Raw genomic sequence first — 22,819 nt, forward strand, 5'->3', positions numbered from 1 at the left:
TGAGCTCTTCAGCTCCAGGCGAGCACTCTACCACTTGAGCCACGGCACTACTTGTGGTTTTCTGGTGGCTAATTGGAGATAAGAATTTCATGGACTTTTCTGCCCAGGCTGGCTTTGAACCTCAATCCTCAGATCTCAGCCTCCTGAGTAGCTAGGATTACAGGTGTGAGCCACTGGTACCCGATTTAGTGATTTATTCTTATAATCCTAGCAACTCAGGAGGTTGAGATCTGAGGATTGCAGTTTGAAGCCAGCCTGGGTACAAAAAATCTGTGAGAATCTTATGTCCAATTAACCACAAAATGCCAGAAGTGGAGCTGTAACATAAGTGGTAGAGTACCTACCTTGTGCAAAAGAGCTCAAGGACAGTGCCTTGGTTCAAGCCCCAGTGCTAGCACAAAAAAGGAAATTCTTAAAACCAAAACCACGAGTCTAGATTGTGGTTAAGGAGTACGTGCTCTTCAAAGAACTGAGTATTTTCAAACAGCCAATGTTAAAATATTAATATTAGGGAATTAAAAATGTGAATGCATTTAAGAAAGTCTCATTTTAAATAGTGAACATGAGTACTTTGAGTAGCTCTTCATTTTGTTGGGTTGAATTTGTGTCCGCATTCTTCATATCACTGATGAAGAAAGACAGGCTGACTGGAAGACCTGGGACAGGGTGTACGTGATGCTCCGTGGCAGGGAAACCAAAGATGAGATGGTCCCCCGCTCCCATGTCACTGTCCTCTAAACCTTCCCAGGGCGTCTCCTGGACCACCGTCCGCTACATGATAGGAGAAATCCAGTACGGAGGGAGAGTCACTGACAACTATGACAAGAGATTGCTGAACACATTTGCCAAGGTTTGGTTCAGTGAAAACATGTTTGGGCCAGATTTCAGCTTTTACCAAGGATACAGCATTCCGAAATGCAGCACAGTGGAAAACTATCTTCAGTACATCAAGGTTTGTGACATGTCAAGAATGTTCCACCGTTGTGAGATTTATTTACACAGTATGTACAGCACTGAAGATGAATTTCTAATGATGATATATATATATAAACATTTGCTGTAACTGGATTTTTTAATATTTCCATGTTTACTTGATGATCGAATCACTCACCTCTCTCTCTCTCTCTCTCTGTCTCTGTCTCTCTCTCTCTCTCTCTGTTGTATGAATTCTTTCCCTATTTCCCTTCTCTCTTGATGCCTCAGTGAAGAATATTCTTTGGGGAGATGATGTGGACCAGATATAGGAAACTATAGAAGTCATCAGTGCTCTGCCTGCGAGACCTCAGGCACCACTGCTAGAAGGCGAGTGGCAGCTTCTAGACTCAACCTGCTCTATTTTTTCTTCTCCCAACCCATTTGTCTGATCCTGGGATGGCCATTGCTAACCTATCAGATATGATGTCCAGGAGCTTGCTTTGTATAAGTGTTTCTTTCAAGACAGAATTTCTTAATGTTGGCAGTATTGACAGTCAGGGCCAGATTGTTCTTAGCTGTAAGGAACTGTCTTTTGCATTGTAGGGTGTTTAGAAGCCTCAACAAGATACCACTATCATTGCTGTAGCCTGTTATAAGTCCCAAAATGTTTATAGCTATTGCTAAAAAGCCCCAGAGGAGTAAGATTGCCCCTGGTCGAGGACCATTGCTGGAAGAAAGAATAAGGTAGATTTAAACAGAAGATGTGGGAATATGTTGTAAAAAACAAACAAAAAACCTACAAAAATAACCCTTGATTTTCAAAGTAACTTCATTTTCTGTCTCTATACCTTAAAGTTATTGGACTGTGATTTAGCAGTCTCTTTGGCCTCTAAGATTTATCTCAGAGTGAACAAATGGAATCCCAACAGCCCTGAAGGGCTAAATTTATTAGTATATTTATAGTTTTTGATATATAAATATAATGAGTTTATCATATATTACCACCTTTACACTTTTATTAATTCAGATCAACAAATATATTTGTCTCACTCTATTGTATGTATCTTTAAATCATTATCAGAGAATAGAAAAAGCACTTGAGAAGGTATAAATTTATGCATGCCTGTACACATATTTTTAATATACACCCCCATTTCACAATGAAATTCAGGCAGTTCATAAAAAAGCTATCATGTAAAAGGAGTGAAAGGAGAGAGAAGAAGGGAGAGAAAGTATGAATAAGACAGTGACTGAATTAAGGATAAGATATTTCATATATAGCAATATATATCAATAGCTGAGGAAGTTTACGACTTTCTCTCACCCTCTTTCACTGTTTTTCTTGGTTTCTCTCGCAATATTTCTCCTTTTCTACTTTCCTTCTTGGGAGAGCACAACTCCCAACCTGTGGTCTTATTTGGGCCTCTCATTTCTTGGTTATATAAAAGCGTAGTATCTATGAAGTTTGCATTTACTTAAACTAGCTCAGAATAGACTATCAGAAAACAAAATACCAATTCCCTATTCCTTTTCTATCTCATGTATTATCCACAAGAATATCTCTGCATTTGATCAGTGTAGAGGCCTGAGTGAACCATATGTGTATTTTATGCATCTTAATGGTAACATTTTTCCAGGCTAGGCAGAGGCTCCACTCCTTGTGCCATGATTCCAGTCCTTTTACTGTAGGTATTTTTTGAAATAGGTTCTTGTGTTTATGCTTAGAACAGCCTGAATGACAGCCCTTCTAGTTCTCTTCCTCTGAGCTGGGATGATAGTAATGTGACACCATCCTCAGCTGTTATTGGCTGAGATGGGGGGGGAGCTCATGAAAGTTCTGATTGGCCTCAAGCTCTCATCCTTCTCCTATCTGCCTCTGAATAGTTGGGACTGTAGGCATGAGCTACCCCACAAAGCTCCAGGTAACGTTTAAGTTTTGATTTTTTTGGAGAAATCTTTAATGTTTGCAGCTTGACAGAAGTTAAGATAGATGTGAATGCTTTTCCTAGTGAGATAATATTTATCTCCTGAGATTGTATCATTTTTACTGGTGTCTGTGTTCGCAGTTTTTGTTTATCTGTAATATTTGGTGTCCAGAGCTTGCCGGCCTATGACAGCCCTGAGGTATTTGGACTGCACCCAAATGCTGACATTACCTACCAGAGCAAACTGGCCAAAGACGTGCTAGACGCCATTCTGAGCATTCAACCCAAGGACAGTGCTGGCGGTGGGGACGAGACCAGGGAGGCGGTGGTGGCTCGTCTGGCTGATGACATGCTGGAGAAGCTGCCTGCAGACTACAGCCCGTTCGAAGTGAGTGGCGGGATCCGGGCTGACCTCGGTCACCGTGGAGGTGTCTGCCTGTGGGGTAGTAAGCAAGGAGGAAGGAGGCAAAACATAATTTTCTGAAATTAAGCAAATGAGCCCAAACTTGCGGTTGAACAAGAAAGAGAAAATTGTAACCCCTGGTGTCATTGTTTCAAAACATCAGCAGCTGAGAAACATAACCAGGATGTCCACAACTGCTACCCGATGACAGGGGCGTGGTGTGGTTGATGATCTCTTTGCTCACACTGCTCCCTGAAGTACTTCATATGCTCATTTGGTCATAGGAAAGCAGTGCATTCTTGAGTCAACTGTGTGTGTGTGTGTGTGTGTGTGTGTGTGTGTGTGTGTGCATGCATCCACACAAGCTCATGTGTAGTTTAACACACATCTTAAAATTCAAGCTTTCTTCATTCCAAGGATTCTACACCCATCTGAGTACCCTCTGGTAGTTCTTTATCCAATTTGTTTTTAAATATTGGTTATTTTGGTACGTGAGTAGTTCCTAAGTAGGTTTTATAATTATGTAAGTTAATATTGTAGACATTGTCAGTATTTTGAGCAGATTTACCCCAATAATATTGCTTGGGAAAAAACAAAAACCACAGCAAGTTTTGATGAGTCACAAAGCAGGTATCTTGTTTTGTCTACAGTCTTTAGAGACCACCTAGATAAATCACATGATCTTGAGGACTCACAGTTGCTATAGGATTTTGTGTGTGTGTGTGTGTGTGTGTGTGTGTGTGTGTGTGTGTATGTATATTGACCTTTTCTACCTAATTTTCAAAAGAATGCTGGAGCATTTTGTCTTTGGTATCCTAATCCATAAGCAGGGAATTTTGCTGCTAGTACTGCAGATTGAACTCAAGGACCTGTGGGTAAGGAAATAACTTCTCTGGAGGCATCTCTGATCACTTGCATGGAAAAATCAATATGGCCATCAGCTTTCATAAGCTCTCTTCATTATGGGATCATGAGAGAGGTCATTTACATCTATCAGAGTTGAAATATTTATGAAGCAATTAAATGTCTAAATATCAAGTGATAATTACATAAGCAAGCATGGCAAGTAGATTTAGAAGAGACTCTTCTTTGCTGATTTTGTTAGGGCCATCTTAGGAGAAAGCAACTCAGCCTGCAACAAACCTATACAGCAGGTCCTCAATGGCTGTTTATAGAGTTGAAATGCATGATGGATAGATGGGTAGGTGGATGACTGCTTTGATAGGAAAAAAAGCTTTTAAAATAGCAGTTCATTTTTTATTTTGGCAGTACTGGAGTTTGAACTCAGGGCTTTATGCTTCTTAAGCCAGGGCTCTTACTACTGAGCAGCATCATGAACCCTGACTTTTTGCTGGTAATTTCTTTTAGGCAGAATTTTGTTTCCTATTAGGTAAAATGCTTGGGCACACCACCTATGTGAGACTGTCTGGTAGTTAGAATAGCAGATGTGTGCCATCGCATCTAGCTCTTCAGTGAGAAGAGCCTCACAGACTTCTTTCTGCCTGGGCTGGCCTTTGAACAACAATCCCAGAAATCTCAGTCTCCCAATAACAAGGACGATAGGCATGAGCCACTGGGGCCTGGCTGGAAATCTGAGTTTTTGAGACAGCTAACAGGATGGTTGAGTGAATGTACATGTTTTCTGTATGTATCTGCATGCGTTCAAAAGTACTCAGACGGCTAGTAATTGAATATTTCCTAGTAAGTACATTTGCTATTTAGTTAGCATTGTGCATTTTAGTTTCTTCCTTAAACTAATGACTATGTGTTGTTTTCCACATGGTATGAAAATTTAGGCTGATGGTAGACCAGATATTTATTTATACTCTTTAAAAAAGAAGCTCATGACTGATGAGACTGTAAAAATTGGAACCTGTTCAGGAGAAGCTCTTAAAGCGTGTGTTGAACATTTTCGTGGCAGGTGAAAGAGAGGCTGCAGAAGATGGGCCCCTTCCAGCCAATGAGCATCTTCCTCCGGCAGGAGATAGACAGAATGCAGCGGGTCCTCAGCCTCGTCCACAGCACCCTGACGGAGCTAAAACTCGCCATTGACGGCACGATTATCATGAGTGAAAATCTGCGCGATGCACTGGATTGCATGTTTGATGCCAGAATCCCTGCGCGATGGAGAAAAGTAAGTGCGGCCCAGCTCTTATTTGTGCAAACACTCATTGTCACTAGGAGTTCTAAGTTGGAAGCAGAGGGTGTTTAAGAATGATTTACTTAAGTCATTTCTTTTGCTTAGTGACTAATGCTTTTAGAGGCATGGTCATTGTTATTGTAGATAGACAGTGAGACAAAAAATTATAACTGTGCATCAGGTACTCTACTAATCAATTTCTACACATGATTTACTTCAATTTTGCATTATTCTGCCCTTGCTTTTCAGGAAAGGTGTTTGGGGAAGGTTGTATCTTTTCCAGATCACATCTATAAGACGTGAAAGAAGCAGAATTTAAGCCTAGACTCTTAGACTCCAAAGTCCATGATGTAAATTCTATAGAGGACACTATGTCTAGATGCATGTGAATACTACATTAAAATAATTTTTATTATACAAGATTATTATACCAGGGCTGGGAAGGTGGCTCAGTGGTAGAGTGCTTGCCTTACATGCACGAGGCCCTGGGTTCGATTCCTAGCACCACATAAAGCAGAAAAAGCCAGAAGTGGCGCTGTGGCTCAGGATAGTGCTCAGGCCCAGAGTTCAGACCCCACAACTGAAGGGGGGGGAAAAAAAGAATATTATACCAAAAGCTATGCAGAAACTAGAAATCAGTGTACCTGATATGGCTACTAATATTGTGCACAGTGTGTCTAAATTGCTAAGGTTGGGAAAAGTAGGCATTGTTGTCGTCTTCAACTCTGTTCTGACTTACTTCCTTTCCTTCTGATCCCGGTAGTCATCTGAGGGTTGATTCCTCATTTATTCATACAGAGAACCTTGAAGTTTTAGTAAAATTTTATAATTGTTGATTTGCAGATGCCAAGCCATGCTGCTACTATTAACACTAAGGACATCCATGCTAGTTCTATCTTAATGAAAGTTCCACAAATGAAATTAGGCAGAACAATACAGGGAGGGAATGCACATACTTAGTATGTGGTATAGGGACCTAGATTTCCATTTCTGCTCCTTAATGAGAGGAAATAAAAGTGCATACTAACGCAACAAGCTTTCAGCCAAATAACTTGTTTACCTCATTAAAAATAACTAGGGAACAGCTTATATGGTTATTGTCCACAGGGTATATTAAAGTTTTATGGTTGTCTCTGGTTATAGTTATAGTCCACAGGAAAAAAATATATACACACATATATGTATACATATATGTATACATATATATGCATATTCACATCACATTATATATATATATATATATATATATATATATAGTGTGTGTGTGTGTGTGTGTGTGTGTGTGTGTGTGTGTGTGTGTATGTGTGTGTGTGTTGATCCTGTGGCTTTTTGCTCAAAGCTAGCACTCTACTACCTGAGCTATAGCTCTACTCTAGCTTTTTGGTGGTTAATTAGAGATAAGGCTCTCATGGTTTTTCTTGCCCCTGTTGACTTTGATCCCTGATTCTTAGAGCTCAGCCTCCTGAATAGCTAGTATTACAGGGACACCACTGCCTAGCTACAGCAGATTATTTAAAAATCTTGGTGATTTATCTAGGTGATTCCATGAATGCATTTATATGAATTAAACTCCTGTTTAATCTCTAATCTATTGAAATTATAACCTGGTACGTGATGGAGACCTAGAACCTTTAATAAATTATTTTGATTATTTGATAGAAGGATTGATGAATGATAGAAGGATTGGTATGTGGAGGATGGTTTTATGAGCAAAAGATTTCTTAACAGCTCTGTGAGGACCAGATTGGGGATAGATACAGAGATGAAATTGGGGTGAATCAGCTCCTGTACAGGTTATTTGGATAAATAAGAAGATGAGACTTGTTGGGAATAGAACTGTTAGTGATGGTTTTTTTTTTTTTTTTGCCAGTACTAGAGATTGTATATCCAGGGCTTGGGCTCTGTCCCTTAGCTTTTTTTCTCAAGACTGAAGCTCTACACTTGAGCCACAGCTCCTCTTCTAGCTTTTGGTCATTAACTGGAAACAAGCATTTCATGGACGTTTTTTGCCTTGGCTGTTTTCAAATCATAATCCTCAGATCTCAACCTTCAGTGTAGCTAAGATTGCAGGCATGAGCCATCCTGGCTTCTGGCTTGTCATATTTTTATAACATTAATATAAAGAATAAATAACGGTGTGAAAATTTCTCATGTCAAAACCCAAAGGAGACTTGTGATTTAGGAATGTTTTCATTGCAAAAATGAGATTGGTACTTTATCTTCAAAACAATTTTTTTTAATAGAAAATGCACTTAGTCAGTTTCCATGGAAGAATTAATTCTACAATAATGAACTGTTTTTGTGTATGCATTTCAGGCATCATGGGTGTCCAGCACACTGGGTTTCTGGTTTACTGAACTTCTAGAAAGAAATTGCCAGTTTACTGCCTGGGTTTTCAATGGCCGACCCCACTGCTTTTGGATGACAGGCTTTTTTAACCCCCAAGGGTTCTTAACTGCAATGAGACAGGTAATTGCGCTGATGTGCTCCTTGTGCTACTGTAATTTTCCTCTACAAGCTTTTCTTCTTCCTTTGTAGTTTTAGAGACTATAAGAAGATAGAATGGCTACTCCTGGTGCTTGTAGTTAACGTTGTCAGCAAAGTAAATTCAGCCATTTACTCTCGGGCTGCTAGCTTACATTTCAAAGTGTTTTTTTTTTTTTTTTTTTTAATTGTGAAAATACTGTACAGAGGGGTTACAATCACATGGGCAAGATAGTGAGTACATTTCTTATCAAGGATTGTAGCCTCCTCCTTTGTTTACCCTTCCCATCCCTTCCCATCCTCCCTCCCCTCCCCACCCAATCCCCACCCCCACAAGTTGTAAAGTTCGTTTTTTGACATGACAACTTGTACTTCTCATTGTTGCAACAGGTCCACCTGTATCCTTATTTAAAGGACTTGTTTTCCCCTTCCCCTCCACAAATTTTACTGACATCAAATACAGTGAAAGCAGGGGTTATACTGTGGGGGAGGGACATACAAAGCAACAAAGAAATAATCTTACAATTGCGTTAGAAACAAATGCTTCAAAGTGTTTTTTGTTATTTATTTTGCATTTGTTTTAATTTCATATATATATATATTTTTTTATTCGGCCGTGGGGCTTGAACCCTGGGCCTGGGCGCTGTCCCTCAGCTCTTCAGCTCAAGGCGAGCGCTCTACCACTTGAGCTACAGTGCCGCTTCCGGTTTTCTGGTGGTTTATTGGAGATAGGAGTCTCACCGTCTCTCCTGCCCGGGCTGGCTTTGAACCGCGATACTCAGATCTCAGCCTCCTGAGTAGCTAGGATTACAGGCGTGAGCCACCAGCGCCCGGCTAATTTCATATTTTTTTAAAAGCACAAATAGTGTTATTAGAATAACACAAATAGTTAATGAGGGTAGTTTTTATGAGAGAATCGTTATTTGTTGGCATTCTTCCTCCTTTGAATGAGGGTAATGTGGAGCTAAACTTTCGCTATTGTTATCTTTTTTTTTTTTTTGGTCCGATCGTGGGTCCTGAACTCTGGGCCTGGGCGCTGTCCCTCAGCTCTTCAGCTCAAGGCTAGTGCTCTACCACTTGAGCCACAGCACCACTTCCGGCTTTTTTCTTTTTGCTTATGTGGTGCTGAGGAATCGAACCCAGGGCCTCATGCGTGCAAGGCAAGCACTCTACCACTGAGCCACCTTCCCAGTCTGCTATTGTTATCTTTTATAATTAAAAGAAACCTCTAATTGTGTCCTCATCCTTTTGCTTCCTGAAACAGGAAATAACTCGTGCCAACAAAGGCTGGGCCCTGGACAACATGGTGTTGTGCAACGAAGTCACCAAGTGGATGAAGGAGGACATCTCTGCTCCGCCGGCCGCGGGCGTCTACGTCTATGGATTGTATCTTGAAGGTGCCGGCTGGGACAAGAGGAACATGAAACTCATTGAATCAAAGCCCAAAGTTCTCTTTGAGTTGATGCCTGTCATAAGGATTTATGCAGAAAACAACAGTAAGTTGTCTTGTCCATTCAGTGAGGGTTGGTATTAGGAGTTTGCTAACATTGTAAACCCCCAAGATTCCATTGTAGTGGTTGTTATGTAAACAGGGATTTTACAGTTTGATCACCTAGCTTTATATTCACGCCCATCTTTAAATGACTATTTTGTTGACCTCTAGTCACTTTTTTTTTTGTCGTGGTGGGGCTTGAATTCTGGGCCTGGGCGCTGTCCCTCAGCTCTTCAGCTCAAGGGAAGTGCTCTACCACTTGAACCACAGTGCCACTTCCAGTTTTCCAGTGGTTTGTTGGAGATAAGAGTCTCACTGACTTTCCTGCCCGGGCTGGCTTTGAACCGTGATCCTCAGATCTCAGCCTCCTGAGTAGCTAGTCACTTTTTTGAGTGAGTATTTTGTTGACCTCTGGTCACCCGCTTGCATAGGCAATGGTTCTAAAAAGTTCTGTGTATCCAATAAAACAAAAAATGTATGGTTAGATACTGGTGAACTATTCATGAGGTCCAGTTGCCTCTGAATATGAGGAGGTGATATGAAGATGAATGGTGGTACGAAGATGTGGAGAAATAGGCATGTCTGCAAAGGGCTTATCAGGAGATAGTGGCTGTACCAGCTTGGGGGTTTGAGTCAGGTTGTGAAATCAAGATTGAAATCAGGGGTGTTTGGCTTAATCTTATAGCTAAGAATAAAATAATGGGTTCCTCTTTCAGCCTATGAATAGAAGATCACTTCTATGAAGCACACACACATTACTAAGCTCTTTCGATTAGATTAAAATATTTAAACTATTTTCCATAATTGGCTTTATGTTTCCTGGAAGTTTCTGCTATTTCTACTCATCTACTTCTTCCTCAACAACCACTGAGTATTAGGTACTACCCTTCATTTTGGAAGTGTAAACCTTAACTTTAGAGTAGGTCATGATAGTGGATATAAGGATGTAAAGATTTAACAATAGAAGCACAGTGATTTTTTTTCAACAAGTAAAGTCATAAAATGATTTCTTTTTAGAGGATGGTAATCCAGATTTGGAAACTAAAATCAGGGGAAAATAGTTTATTAACTGTAAACATTTTTTAAGCAAGCATTTGCTGACTACTTAATATATACCATCCATGAGCTTTACTGCTGGGATACAAAGATAATTATTAATCAAATTCTTCCCCTAGGGATGCTTAGTCTAGTGAGCAAAACCAATAATTAGACAAATAATTAAAATATAATTGGATACATGTTATGATAGAGACATGTTCAAGTGGCTTTAGGGACCCTAGATGGAAGACATAACTATTCCTGGGAGGGTAGAGGAGATCACTTTTGAGGTACAGATGGGAATGTGTGTGATTAAGATTTAAGTAAAGATTTTACTCGGTGCTTTTTCTGGTCATTCAGTGACTATTTATGTGGCGCTGACCATCTGCCAGACTTTGATCGAGAGCTGGGTGGGACACTGCAAATATAATAGGCAGACCCTCCATTCTCATGGAGCTCAGTCAGAAAACAGAGGGAAGATAGCCATGCAAGAAGACACTCTTGTCAGATCCTTCTGCTTTTGCATTTGTGAATTTGCCTACATGCTAAAGTTTCCTTGTGATCCTCATATTAATACTCACAGACATTCATAGACTTTCATGGAAAGGCAAGACTTTCGAGCTGCCCAAAACATGTTTCCAACTTGGCTAAACTCAGTGATGCTCTCTCTACCTTTTCCCTTTACTTCTTATGCTGTGAAAGAGTGTCCTTTTCTGATTGCACTGATGTGTTTTCATTTTTTTTGCACTTTTTCTATTTAAGATGAGTTCCCCCAGTATAGTGCTTAGGGCACAGGGAAGCTATGGAGAAAATGTGTATGTTGTCTGAACTTACTTCACGTATGAGTTACAGTGGTAATTGCTGCAAACTTGATATTAATCACTCAACAATGCATATTCAAATGTGTTGTTAAATACAAACACATCAAACAAAGTTTTGTATTGAGTGGTTGATGACTATGGTTCAGTGGTCTTGCAAGAAGAGACTTGCAGGAAGCTAACCTTGTATTCTCCATCAGACCAATGGCTCCATATTTGTTGATTCATGTTCATGGTCATTTCATGGGACAACCTACTGTGAATAATAAGGACGGTGTCTAAATGAACACCTTGATTTCACATAGTTCTGTTTTACAGTGGAAGATGAGAGACTTGCGTCTAGTTAAACACATGCCTGCATACGATAATGTAGGAGTTCATTGAGGAGAATAATTGAACTGAATCCAAGTGATAGAATAGGATTGTGCAATATCCAGAAGCACAGGGAGAATGTGGGAGCATCAGGCAGCAATGGTGTGCGGTGTTTGAGGACGAGAAAGTGAGTGAATGCCGGTGAGAAGAGGATGAAAGGCAAGGGTAGAGAAGTGAACGAGTGAGTGTCAGCTCACAATACATTCAGGGCATGATCAGCAGGGGCTTCAGTATGGTGTGTGTGACTGGCAGGGACCATGGATGGACACGATCAGCAAGGGCTTCAGTATGGTGTGTGTGACTGGCAGAAACCATGGATGGACACGATCAGCAAGGGCTTCAGTATGGTGTGCGTGACTGGCAGGGACCATGGATGGTGAAGGAGAGTGCATTCCACTATAAAGGATGTGGTCAAAATCCCCAGGGTTTTGTAGTCCCAGAGAGTGTCATGACCACATGGTCATAGAAGGTCAGTTCCCAGCCTAGACAGTCCAGAGGACTTTCTGAGAGACAGAGAGCCCAGAAAGGACTATTGGAGCAATTTGACAAATGCTAAAGAACTGAGGCAACGAAGAAAAGATGGAGTGGAAGTGGACAGAAATGTGGTGGCAATGAGCGGTAGCTGGGACATAGAGAAGACTTGGTGTTCTCTATTAGATTAGAGAGAGGGAGAGAGTTGGAAATGGCTTAAAGTATTTGGGCTTCTCATCTACATCAAGTGTGAATGGGCTATGACCTTGAGTGGAAGACCCCACCGCATCAGGAGGTGCCTTTGTTTGTCATCCTAAGTGCAGCTTTTCCTACCACTAGTTTTTCATGTGAGGGCTCTACCCAGAAGTAGAGCTCTGTCAGAGCTGAACTAAAAGTCTGGCCTCTGCTGTGCCAGCCCTCATTGTGTTTAATTCTGCTCCACCATCCTGGGGGGAACATGACCCATGTTCCGATTATAGAAGAATGAGATGGATGTACTTATTATGGCTGGTGATTTGCTAGAGCTTGCTATTCATGTCATCTTGTGGAGTTTGGGAGGAGGATGGGGACCTTGAACTGCATTATCAATTTGTTGGGTCCTAGAATGTTCAGATTTCCACAGTCTACTCCTAGGCTCTAGTTTAATGCCTACCCTTGGGGCGGGGGGAGTTTGAACTTGTTCTTCAATCCATTGGTGCAAATCCAGTTCTCTTTGGCTGGAGAACACTAGCGAAGGAGAATGCCTTTCAGGGGGACACCAGTCTCCACCTGCTTGTGAACAGCCATATGGAGGTGCCCCTATTAAATCTAGGAGAGTTGCTTTGTAGACGCTGATCAAAAACTATAACAAAACAAGATAGAAAAATCCCTCACTTTTCTTTTTGATTTGTGGTGTGTACCAAGCCTTTCTTTAAACCCTCAGAGTGAGTTTCCTCTCCCCCACCCTCCATAGTGCTGGTAATCCAACCCAAGGTCTTGATCTTGCTAGGGAAGTGCTCTGTTTCTGAGCCATAACACTATAGCTTCAACCTTGTTTTCTCCTATAATGACCTGGAAAGGTTATTGTACTTCTTCATATTTTACCTTTATTGCTGAAGAAGATTGCAGTTCTCAGGAAGCTTATTAACTATAAGCCTCTTGCTTAGAGATAGGATGTCAAACTTAACTTTATGCGACTTTTGATTCAGGCCTCTTCTGCTGTGCTGGCTCATACCAAAAGTCCAGATGTGGGATTTAGAAGACAAGCTCAGTTTAGGCAATTTGGATGTCAGTGGTATTTAATGAGCAAGAAAACTTCCACATGAAGGAGTTTCTTCAAGCAGAAGATGGGGATGGGACAGTGGTTGGAAGAGAGAGCTAACATTTACTGAGAACACTTTGTGGGTAGATTCTGCACCCTATCTATATGATCTGTTTAATTTATTAGAGACACCTGACCAGAAAGATCATGCTGAGGAGATTGTAGGAGAGCACCAGCCTATAGGATGGAGTCTGTGAAGGGAGATCTCAGCCGCTGTCCACTGCTCAGTGCATGGGGTGGCTTAATAACTTTTTTTTAAAGCTGAATCTGAATGAATGAATGGATATTTAAACCTAGACAAATGTACTGACTGTGGCTAGGTAAGTTAAACCTAGGCAAATATGCTGACTGTGGCTAGGTAAGTTTTAGTTCTTAGGTTGGTGTCAAGTCCTTAGGGTAGTAGTTTTATAGAAATTGTAGTCAAATGTTCTTTGAGCCAAAAGTCTTCAGTCTTCTAGACATTTTGCTTTATGATGTGGCCTGTAGTCAACATATCATGAAAATGTTTCTTCTCAAATGAAAGAAAAACCTTTCTCACATCAAGTTAGGTGTTACTTTTATTTGCTTGTGACAGAGCTTTAGAAATCCAAGGTAACTTGACATTGGACATCTCAGCATGGGAGTAACACAGTAATAATTTCAAAATACAGGTGATCCTTTATTATTTAAGAACAGATTATTATCACACAGTGCTGCCCATCCTTCTGAGCATTAGTCGGAGATGACACTCATTAGCACTGGGGAACTGAGGAAATAAAATAAGCAAAGGAAAAGGGAACCAATTTGAAGGTATTAAAAAAAGAACAGCTTTGGTTATTTATTCTTTGCTGGTTTTAGTTAGAGATGGTGGAGACTTGTCTTGCTAAACTGTTTCATTGTTAAATAAATGTTTGCTTAGTGATAGGAAATTAACATTCCTGTTACTATTTTCATGCTATGCATTTAATTTTCACTTAATTTTGATAGCAGAATAGAGCTCTAATTGAGATGAATAGGTGCAGCATCATTAGTGACCAAAAGACAGCCCAAGTACTACATTTAAAAAACTAGAATTCTTAGAGTTAATAGCTTTTACATGAATATGAAGAGTGATTTCTCACTTCATGCCAATTCATTATTGAAATTTACATATAGGAGTAGTTAATTTTAAAAACGGATATCTAAATACTTCTTTTAGCTCAGAAATGGAGTGATCTACTACTAATTTTAAAAATTCTCATTTCTCACAAGGACATCATAGCAAAATACTCAAATTTTACTAAGTTCATTGAGATGAACATCACTAACACAAACTCAGGATCCTCTGTTTTCAAAGGAAGCTGGAAAGAGTCAAATACAGGAAAGGTTAATCTTTTTACAGAGTGATTGTATGGATGGGGTAATGTTTCTAAATGAACTTCAGGGAAACAGCTGGAAAGAGCCGCTGGGAAAACATTGATGGGAGAGTTTGGGAGGATGGGGTGAAACCTGAGGATCTCTGGTCACCAACTTGAGTGCAGGAGGGGTCTCGGGGCCTCTGGAGCTCATGGGTTATTTTGTGCTAGGGAGACATGTTCCTCAGAATGCCCTCTGACTCCAATCCACGACTGTGCCATCATGGGGAGGGGGAGGGGAGGGGAGAGACACATAAGGTGACTGGACGGCCACCATCCCCTCTTCTGAGCTCCACCGCAGTCAGTCCACTCCCAGCATAGAAGTCTGAATCTCTGACAAGGTCATGGGGAACAGAAATCTGGGGAATCTGTTTCAGGGGAATGTAAATCATCTATATGTGCAGGTGGAAAGAGAAGAAAATGAGCACATAACCTATCTTAGGCATCTACTACATCCCAGACGTGGTATTGTTACATTATACTGGACATTCACACACACTAACTCATTGACACATTGCAGCCACTCTAAAGTTTGTCATCTCCATTTTGAAGGTGGGGAAATTAAAGTTGGGAGACGTTCGTGAATGAGTCCCGGTTACTGCTCGGCAAAGCTGTCATTGTAAGCACATTTGCCTGTGATGGGTGCATGCAGACCTCTGGGGAATTCTGTGGTTAGTGCTCAGTGGCAGACCCTGTAATGAGGGAGCTCTCTTGGATAATCTGGGATGAAGCAGAAACTCAGCTGACCTTACAAGGGGGAGTGCTCCCTGACAGTGGGGCTGTGGATTTCCCAGGCACCGGTGACAGAAGCCGTGAGGGGTAGTGAAGCCTCCGATCCCGAGGGTGGGGCTTGCACTCTAGGCTCCCTTGTCTCCCACTGTAGGCTCAGGGTTCTTACTCTCTATTCACCAATAAAAGACTGTGAGCCAGAGCCAGAGATCACAGGGTTGCTTTTCTGGTTATTTGACCCTAGTATTTGCCAAGTGGCTTTGATAGAATCTCAAATATGCCACTTTATTTTATTTTTTTTTCTTTATTTTCATTTTTTCCTGCAAAGATATAGAGGTGTCCATGCATAGCACATTTCCAGAATGGTAGAACTTGAGAGCACAATGGGCTTTGAGTCTCTGGGCCAGGGTTGATTCACTCTACATTCTAATATAGTATCATATCACATTACATGATCATCTATAAGATATAAATATATCATGTTGCATATCATATATTATATATAAGTGTATAATATATATAACATATAATATGTAATGTTGTGTTTCAATTTTCCAATCGGTAAGGTGACTTAGTAACAGTAACCATCACAGAGCTGTTGAGAGAATAGAAATGACAACTTTGAGCACGTGGCAGATGTGTCATAAATAATTGTATGATTGTTACTAATACTTTAAATAACTCTTTTGTCATTTGTGAGGCTTGAACTCAGGGCCTGAGCTCTATCCCTGAGCTGTGTTTTGCTTAAGGCTAATACTTTACCACTTTCGACCCAACCCCACTTCTGGTGGGCTTCCTACCCTGGCTGGCTTCGAACTGTGATCTCAGACTTCTGAGTAGCTAAGATTACAGGTGTGAGCCACCAGTGCCCAGCAAAGCACATGATTTTTTAAAATAAAAAATGACATTTATAAGAGTGTATAAGGTATTAGCAGGACATTTATAAGAGTGTATAAGGTATTAGTAGCAAGGAGGTCAAATAAAGGAAAGATTTGGTTACCATATAGAGATTGTAACATGGTTACTGGGGATATTGGAAAGAATGTACCTAATGTGTATGAGTGTGTGGATAAAAATGTAGAATAGACAGGGAAGCTGCATAACTAGACAATAAAATCCTCCCAGGTATTTTATTATGTTTTTTTAAACCTAAATTGTAGAGTTCACTCAAAAGGTTTTATAACTTCTTTGTTCCTCTTTCTGGAGTCCTAAGCCTTTAAACATATATAGCTGATTTGTCCTACCTACCAGCTCGCTTATTTTTGTCTATTGATATTTTTGGTTTGGAAAACGATTGTGTAGCACTATTCCTGGCTTCTACCCCCCTATATACTGAGTCAGGCCTACAGTTGTTAACGATTGAGTAGCACTATTCCTGGCTTCTACCCCCTATACACAAGTCAGGCCCACAGTTGGTATAGCCCAAAATATCCCCAGATGTTGGCCAGCATTCCGAGAGTAGAGCTACCTCTGATTAAGAATCACTACTTTAGAATACTCGTTGATATTGAAACTTCTATCTCCTATTGTAGTCAAATGTTAACTTCTCCCAATCGAAGTAATTGCATTTATTGTGGGTTAAAAATGTGACATAGCAGAACTAAAGTTCTGTTGGGTCAAAGTGATATGCTTTGCTTTTGTAATTTGATATGAAAGATAGTTAAATTATTGAACATATTAGTTTTTGGCAATGTGTTCACTCATTCCTCTATATTAAGATTGTTTCTGGGTTTCGGTGCCTAGTTTTATTACACTCATTCACCAAAGCGAAGTCTTCATCTTACTTCTATATTATATAATTTCAATTCATTAGTATACCAAGATTATTTAAAAATTAATATTATATTGGCTTCCTCACAGAATGATGCAAGGTTATATGCACACATAACTATCTGTCCTTATAAATTCTGTAATCTGGAAGAGACAGTAAAAGACTACACTGCCCCAAGAGGTGGAAGTCAGGAAAAACTATTGTGAACAAAGTCGTTTTCACAAGAAGCTAACAAAGCTTAAGTTCTCAGGCTACTCCAAGTTAGACTCCTTTCAGAGCCAACTGAGTATTTGCATATGTTTCCTCGTTTTCTTAGGGAGATTCTGCATGAGGGTGCAAGTTTAATGCCCCACAGATTCACATCTGTGACCATCAGCTTGTCAAGTGTGGAGAGAAAGAGACTGTGGTGAGGCTGAGTATCAGAGAGGACAGACCGACACAAGTTGTCTTTCATGGTGTCTGTGGTTTGGAAACCACTGCAACTCTGCCATTCCTGAATAAGAGAATGGAGCCTTGGGGAACTCCACTAATGCTTTCCCTAGACGCATTTCTCTCTGCATCCTACACATTTTGGCTTTCTACTCCAAAGGGAACTCAGAACACAGGGTTTGCGCCACAGGACTTGTGATTTAAGGGGGGGATGTGGTCTGTGGCACAGAAGGTTGAAGATGAGATTTTTAAATGATGATAATAATAATGATGATGATGGTGATGTTACTGACAGAGTAATGCTGGATGTGTGATTACAAGTGGCAGGCTACTTGTGCTACTTGTGCCAAAGGCCAGGCGTAGTGGTAAAAGATGGAGAGAATATATGAAGGGGAGATCAAAGAGAACGAGCAGAAGGGAATGTTGAATGACTGGTAGAAAAGACAGGAATTGTGGGAAGAGGGGTGATTATCAAGATCATAAGGCAAGGGGTCAGTTGGCTCAGTCTAAGCACAGATGTGTGTATTTTCATAGGTAGTGTGACAGTGTCAACCCCAGCATAGGAACTGTGTGACCTCTGGAAGTTCCTTCACCTTACCAAACCCATTTTCCTTTGAAATGACCTTTGGAAGGGGTGCATAGCTTGGCTTGGCACCATCTCTGAGATGCGTGTTAGAAATGTATCTAGCTTTTTGCTGAGATGCTTACTAGAAATTTATGTCGATCTTTTCTCTCACGAATTCTTTTGTAGCCTTAAGAGATCCTCGGTTTTATTCCTGCCCCATCTACAAGAAGCCAGTTCGCACGGATTTGAACTACATCGCCGCTGTGGACCTGAGGACAGCTCAGGCCCCAGAACACTGGGTGCTCCGGGGAGTGGCCCTTCTCTGTGATGTCAAGTAACGTGGGCCTGTGCCCTGAGGTTCTTTGGAAAACACAAGCTCCCTGTCTGCCTGCCTGTGTGTCTCTAGGAGTGCTGGGTAGCAGAGAAACGTGTGTACTCTCCCCTTCCAATGCTTACAGTTTACCTGTTCATTACTAGTGGCCCACCTCTGTGTTTCTCAAAAAACGATTATCTTAAGTGCTTTAAATGGAACGTTTACCACTTCCTAAGGAAGTATGGCTCTCCAGCTTCTCATAGTGCATGTTCTTAATTCCCTCTGAAGACTGACTTGGTTAAACAGACAGTCTTTTCCTTGAAGGGATTCTTCATTCATGCTGGTCTGTGGCTGCTGAGTTCTCTTGGGAAACTCTGTCAGCCTGTGTTGGTTTTGCTTCCACTGACTTTTGCATTTAGGTCACATTACAAGAGCATTGCTTTCAGGCCCTTCTAGAAGACATTCAGATCTTTTGAAAAGCAAAAACAGGGTGAAGAACAGGTTAAGAACATAAAAAGACAACTCTTGTGAACCTGTAGAATAAACATGCAGAATAATGTTCAATCCCACTTTTCCTTAATAATGAGATACAAATTTATGTCCATAGCAATAATGAAGGCTAATAAACTCATATAGTGTAATGCTTCTAAAATGAATACATATACAAATTGTTAGGGCAATGTGATTGGTCTATTTTTTAAGAGTAAAGTAGATGCACAGACTTTCTTGTACTTTCATTCTTATTTTATCTACATCATTGTAGAAGACTGGATACAAGTGTTACATAAAGTTATATATAATAGCAGAAACAATGGGAGTCCTAAAACTAATAATAATTGCTCAATAACAAAGCCATGCTAATGGGAATTAGGAGGTATTAGGCAAATAAGTAACATGACACTGAAGATTTCCTTATCTGGAAATGACAAAATGATAGTTTATGAAATATTGGGTTACAATGTGATTGCAACTATATAGTGAATTTGCAGGTGACCATGTAAGCAAAAATTAACATGGGAAAATGGTAAGAGGTATTATAGTATGGGGAGAGTGTAGCTCTCTTGAAAAATTTAGTGATTGGAAGAAAATAGGGAAGGACACATGTTTTAGAAAGTGCGTAGGGATTATTTCACAAGGGCTTTTATTAACTAATAAAAAAGCCCTAAGGAACTTTTCATCTGCTTTTAAGTTCTGATGATAAGTTATGTACTTTTATACAATCTATTTCGTAGTAAATTAGGACAGTATTAAGTTAGAATTGTGGTTTACGCATGTTTGATTAGCTCAAGGTCTGTTTAGCTATTCCTGTAATAAAGGTTTTTGTTTGAGATGGTACTAACAGGGGGAAGACAGTTGCTGGCCCTTCTCCATGGCTTCAGTCTAATTGATAGCATTTTATGCTAACTGTGGTGGGAGTTCATCTTGAGAAGTTTATGAGATGCTTAATGCATCTTGGATGATACTGTGTTCATTTGAACAGCTTCTTTTAGTATGGACTGACGTGCCCATTTACTCGTGAGAATTGTGACATAGCAACAGTTTTCTTTAGAACAACAAATAATGAACATGTGAATGTAATGCAAATCAATAAAGAATTGTTAGCACATTCCTGTATCTATCTGCATTCTTATTTATTAGAAAGGAAGAGAGTTGCCCTTACGCATCTAGAGAAAAAAAGACTTTCCAAAACGTATTTTTATCAAATGTGAATGGACAATTCATCTGCGGTGCTCACCTGTTAATATGTACACGGAGGTCTCAGCAAATCAAAGTAGAAAAGAATACCATGGGAACAACTGGAAATTTCAAGGAATGAATTCAACAAGGAATGCTTCCTCATGAGGCCTGCTTAGCATTTTCTGCTCCACTCCAGCAGCTTCCACTGAAGGGCACTGAGCCTTCTCCTTAATCAGATAGGCAAAGAGAGACAGATTGGTTAAATTTGCTGGGTGACAGAGAGTGCCTGACTACTTTGTGTGTGAGAAAATCGACTGCAACCATTGCTGAGTGAAAGAGGAGCTGTTTTTTTTTTTTTCTATATCGTTCTCAGTACTCATTTATTGAAGCTTTATCTCCCATCTCCTGCCTGTCAGGCATTCTGCTGCACTGGTGGTATAATGGTGAAAGCTGTGGTGTCATGGTAACTGATCTTACAGAATTTATCTCAGAAGCATAGATGCAGAAAGCAAGCAATCATTTAGGTATGTCATTACATGGAATTCTCCGTTTCAGAGCATACAACATGGCAGACATAAGATGTAAAGAAAATGGTATTAGATTTCTTCATTATAGCCATTCTAGCTGGAGGGGATGTGGCCAAAGGGAGTGCTAATGCACTGTTGGTGGGAGTGTAGACTTGTTTAGCCACTCTGGAAAGCAGTATGGAGGTTCCTCAAAAGACTCTACATAGAGCTTCCCTATTACCCAGCAATCCCACTATGACCCAGAAATTCCACTTCCGGGCATTTATCCAAATGACCACAAACAAGGCCACACTAAAGTTACCAGCACAACTATGTTTATTGCAGTATTGTTTACCATAGCTAAGATATGGAACCAACCCAGATGATGCTCAGTAGATGAATGGATCAAGAATATATATCTATATACAATGGAATTCTATGCTTCCATCAGAAAGAATGACAGTGTTCCATTTATAAGGAAATGGAAGGACTTGGAAAAATTATATTAAATGAAGTAAGCCAGGCCCAAAGAAATATTAAATCCCATAGTTTCCCTTATTTGTAATAATTAGTATACGTCTAGGACAATCTTAGCAGATGAGAAGAAAAGCTCAATAGCTATGTACAAATGACCACATAAGATATATAAAAAAGGAAAATGGTATTAAGACTGTGAGGTTAGCACTATGAAGGAAAATGCCAGAGTCCATGAGTACGAATAATAGGATGACAGTGTTCCCTGTGAGTCACAGATGAGCAGGCATGTTGCCATTTATCTTTATTTTTATTCCGTAATTCTGGAGATTGAGCCTAGTGTCTCTGCCATCTAAGAATTGATGTACCAATAGTCACACCCCCAGGAACCATGTACTTTAAGGACACAGAATGTGTCACAGAATGTGATCTGGGGCTGCTGCTGCATAGCCCTGTCTATCTTTTCTCTCATTCTCTCTTTCCTTTCTGCCTCCCATAGCTGTTCCTTTTCTGTGCAAAAAGGTCTCTTCTGGAACTGAGACAAAGGGAAAGATTAGCTTCATCAAGAACTACCCTATTATGCCCTGTGTGTGGCCACTTCCTTGATGCCTCTGTCGTCTCTGAGCTTCTTTTCAGGGGTGTTTGGCAAACATTGAATCAACTCAGCGAGACCGTGTGACCTCCAGGGAACTGTGAGGAACCCTGGCCCAGGTGTCTGTGAGCAGCAGCTCTACCCTGGATGCTGTGTGCCTGCAGAGGTCTAATTGGATTCGGCCTCGAGAAAGACAGTTCTGAACAGATGATACAAACGTCATTTAGATCTGAAGGAGAAAGAGAAATAGTTAATAGCCACAGTCTTGAGGTCTCCCCTTTAGGGAATAGGAAGGAAGAGTAACAGGTCAGCCTGGGCTGCAGCAGAGCGATTCAGAGGTCTTTTTTTTTTTTTTTTTTTGGTCAGTTGTGAGGCTTGAACTCAGAGCCCAGGTGCTGTCCTTGAGCAATTTTTGCTCAAGGCTAGCACTCTACCATTTTGAGCCACAGATCCACTTACAGTTTTCTGATGGTTAATTGGAGATAACAATCTCAAGGACTTCCTGCAATCCTCAGATCGCAGCCTCCTGAGTAAGTTAAGATTACAGGCAAGAGCCAGAAGTCTTTGTCGATGACATATCATATCTTGTTAGGTGAGGAAGTGCAGTTTCTAAGGATTGAAATGAGGAGTGTTAAATGCTGTTTGCAATGGGAAAATTACACAGTAGAGAACTCATAAGGAGATGTGATGAGAACCACTGATTTTATAGTTAAGTGGCTTCTCAGAATTTACCCTCTAGTAAACATTCAATACCAATAATGTCATTATCAATAATTTTTTTGCTTGAAGTTTCAGTATTATATAAGTGTGAAAGGAGAATATAGTTTCTGAAAGTTCACTAAGAACTTTGGCAATGATAACAATAATAAACAGATATGTATGAAAATTTTTCTCTTTAGACAACACCCCCACACACAAATCTTCAATGCACTGTATAGCATTAATGAGCTCTGTAATTGTTTATGCAGCTTTGATCTTTTTTTGTGTGTGTGATGGGAGAGACTTTAAAAGTTACATTGTATATCTAATTAC

General features: G+C 40.3%; 1 protein-coding gene across 1 annotated transcript in view; it reads left to right on the forward strand.

Moving 5' to 3' along the window:
* The window catches only part of Dnah5 (dynein axonemal heavy chain 5), a 193,492-nt gene extending 174,833 nt beyond the window's left edge, over positions 1–18,659 (forward strand). Inside the window, exons 72-78 of the mRNA XM_042695192.1 lie at positions 749–952; positions 3,013–3,228; positions 5,165–5,377; positions 7,700–7,852; positions 9,132–9,363; positions 15,022–15,031; positions 18,419–18,659. Of these exons, the coding sequence (XP_042551126.1) occupies positions 749–952; positions 3,013–3,228; positions 5,165–5,377; positions 7,700–7,852; positions 9,132–9,363; positions 15,022–15,031; positions 18,419–18,563 (1,173 nt within the window). The 3' untranslated portion in view covers positions 18,564–18,659. The remainder of the gene's footprint in view (positions 1–748; positions 953–3,012; positions 3,229–5,164; positions 5,378–7,699; positions 7,853–9,131; positions 9,364–15,021; positions 15,032–18,418) is intronic.
* The last annotated feature ends 4,160 nt before the right edge of the window (positions 18,660–22,819 follow it).

The sequence above is a fragment of the Dipodomys spectabilis genome, unplaced genomic scaffold, assembly GCF_019054845.1.
Source record: "Dipodomys spectabilis isolate Male_0828 unplaced genomic scaffold, ASM1905484v1 ptg000179l, whole genome shotgun sequence".
In the NCBI taxonomy this organism is placed as follows: Eukaryota; Metazoa; Chordata; class Mammalia; order Rodentia; family Heteromyidae; genus Dipodomys; species Dipodomys spectabilis.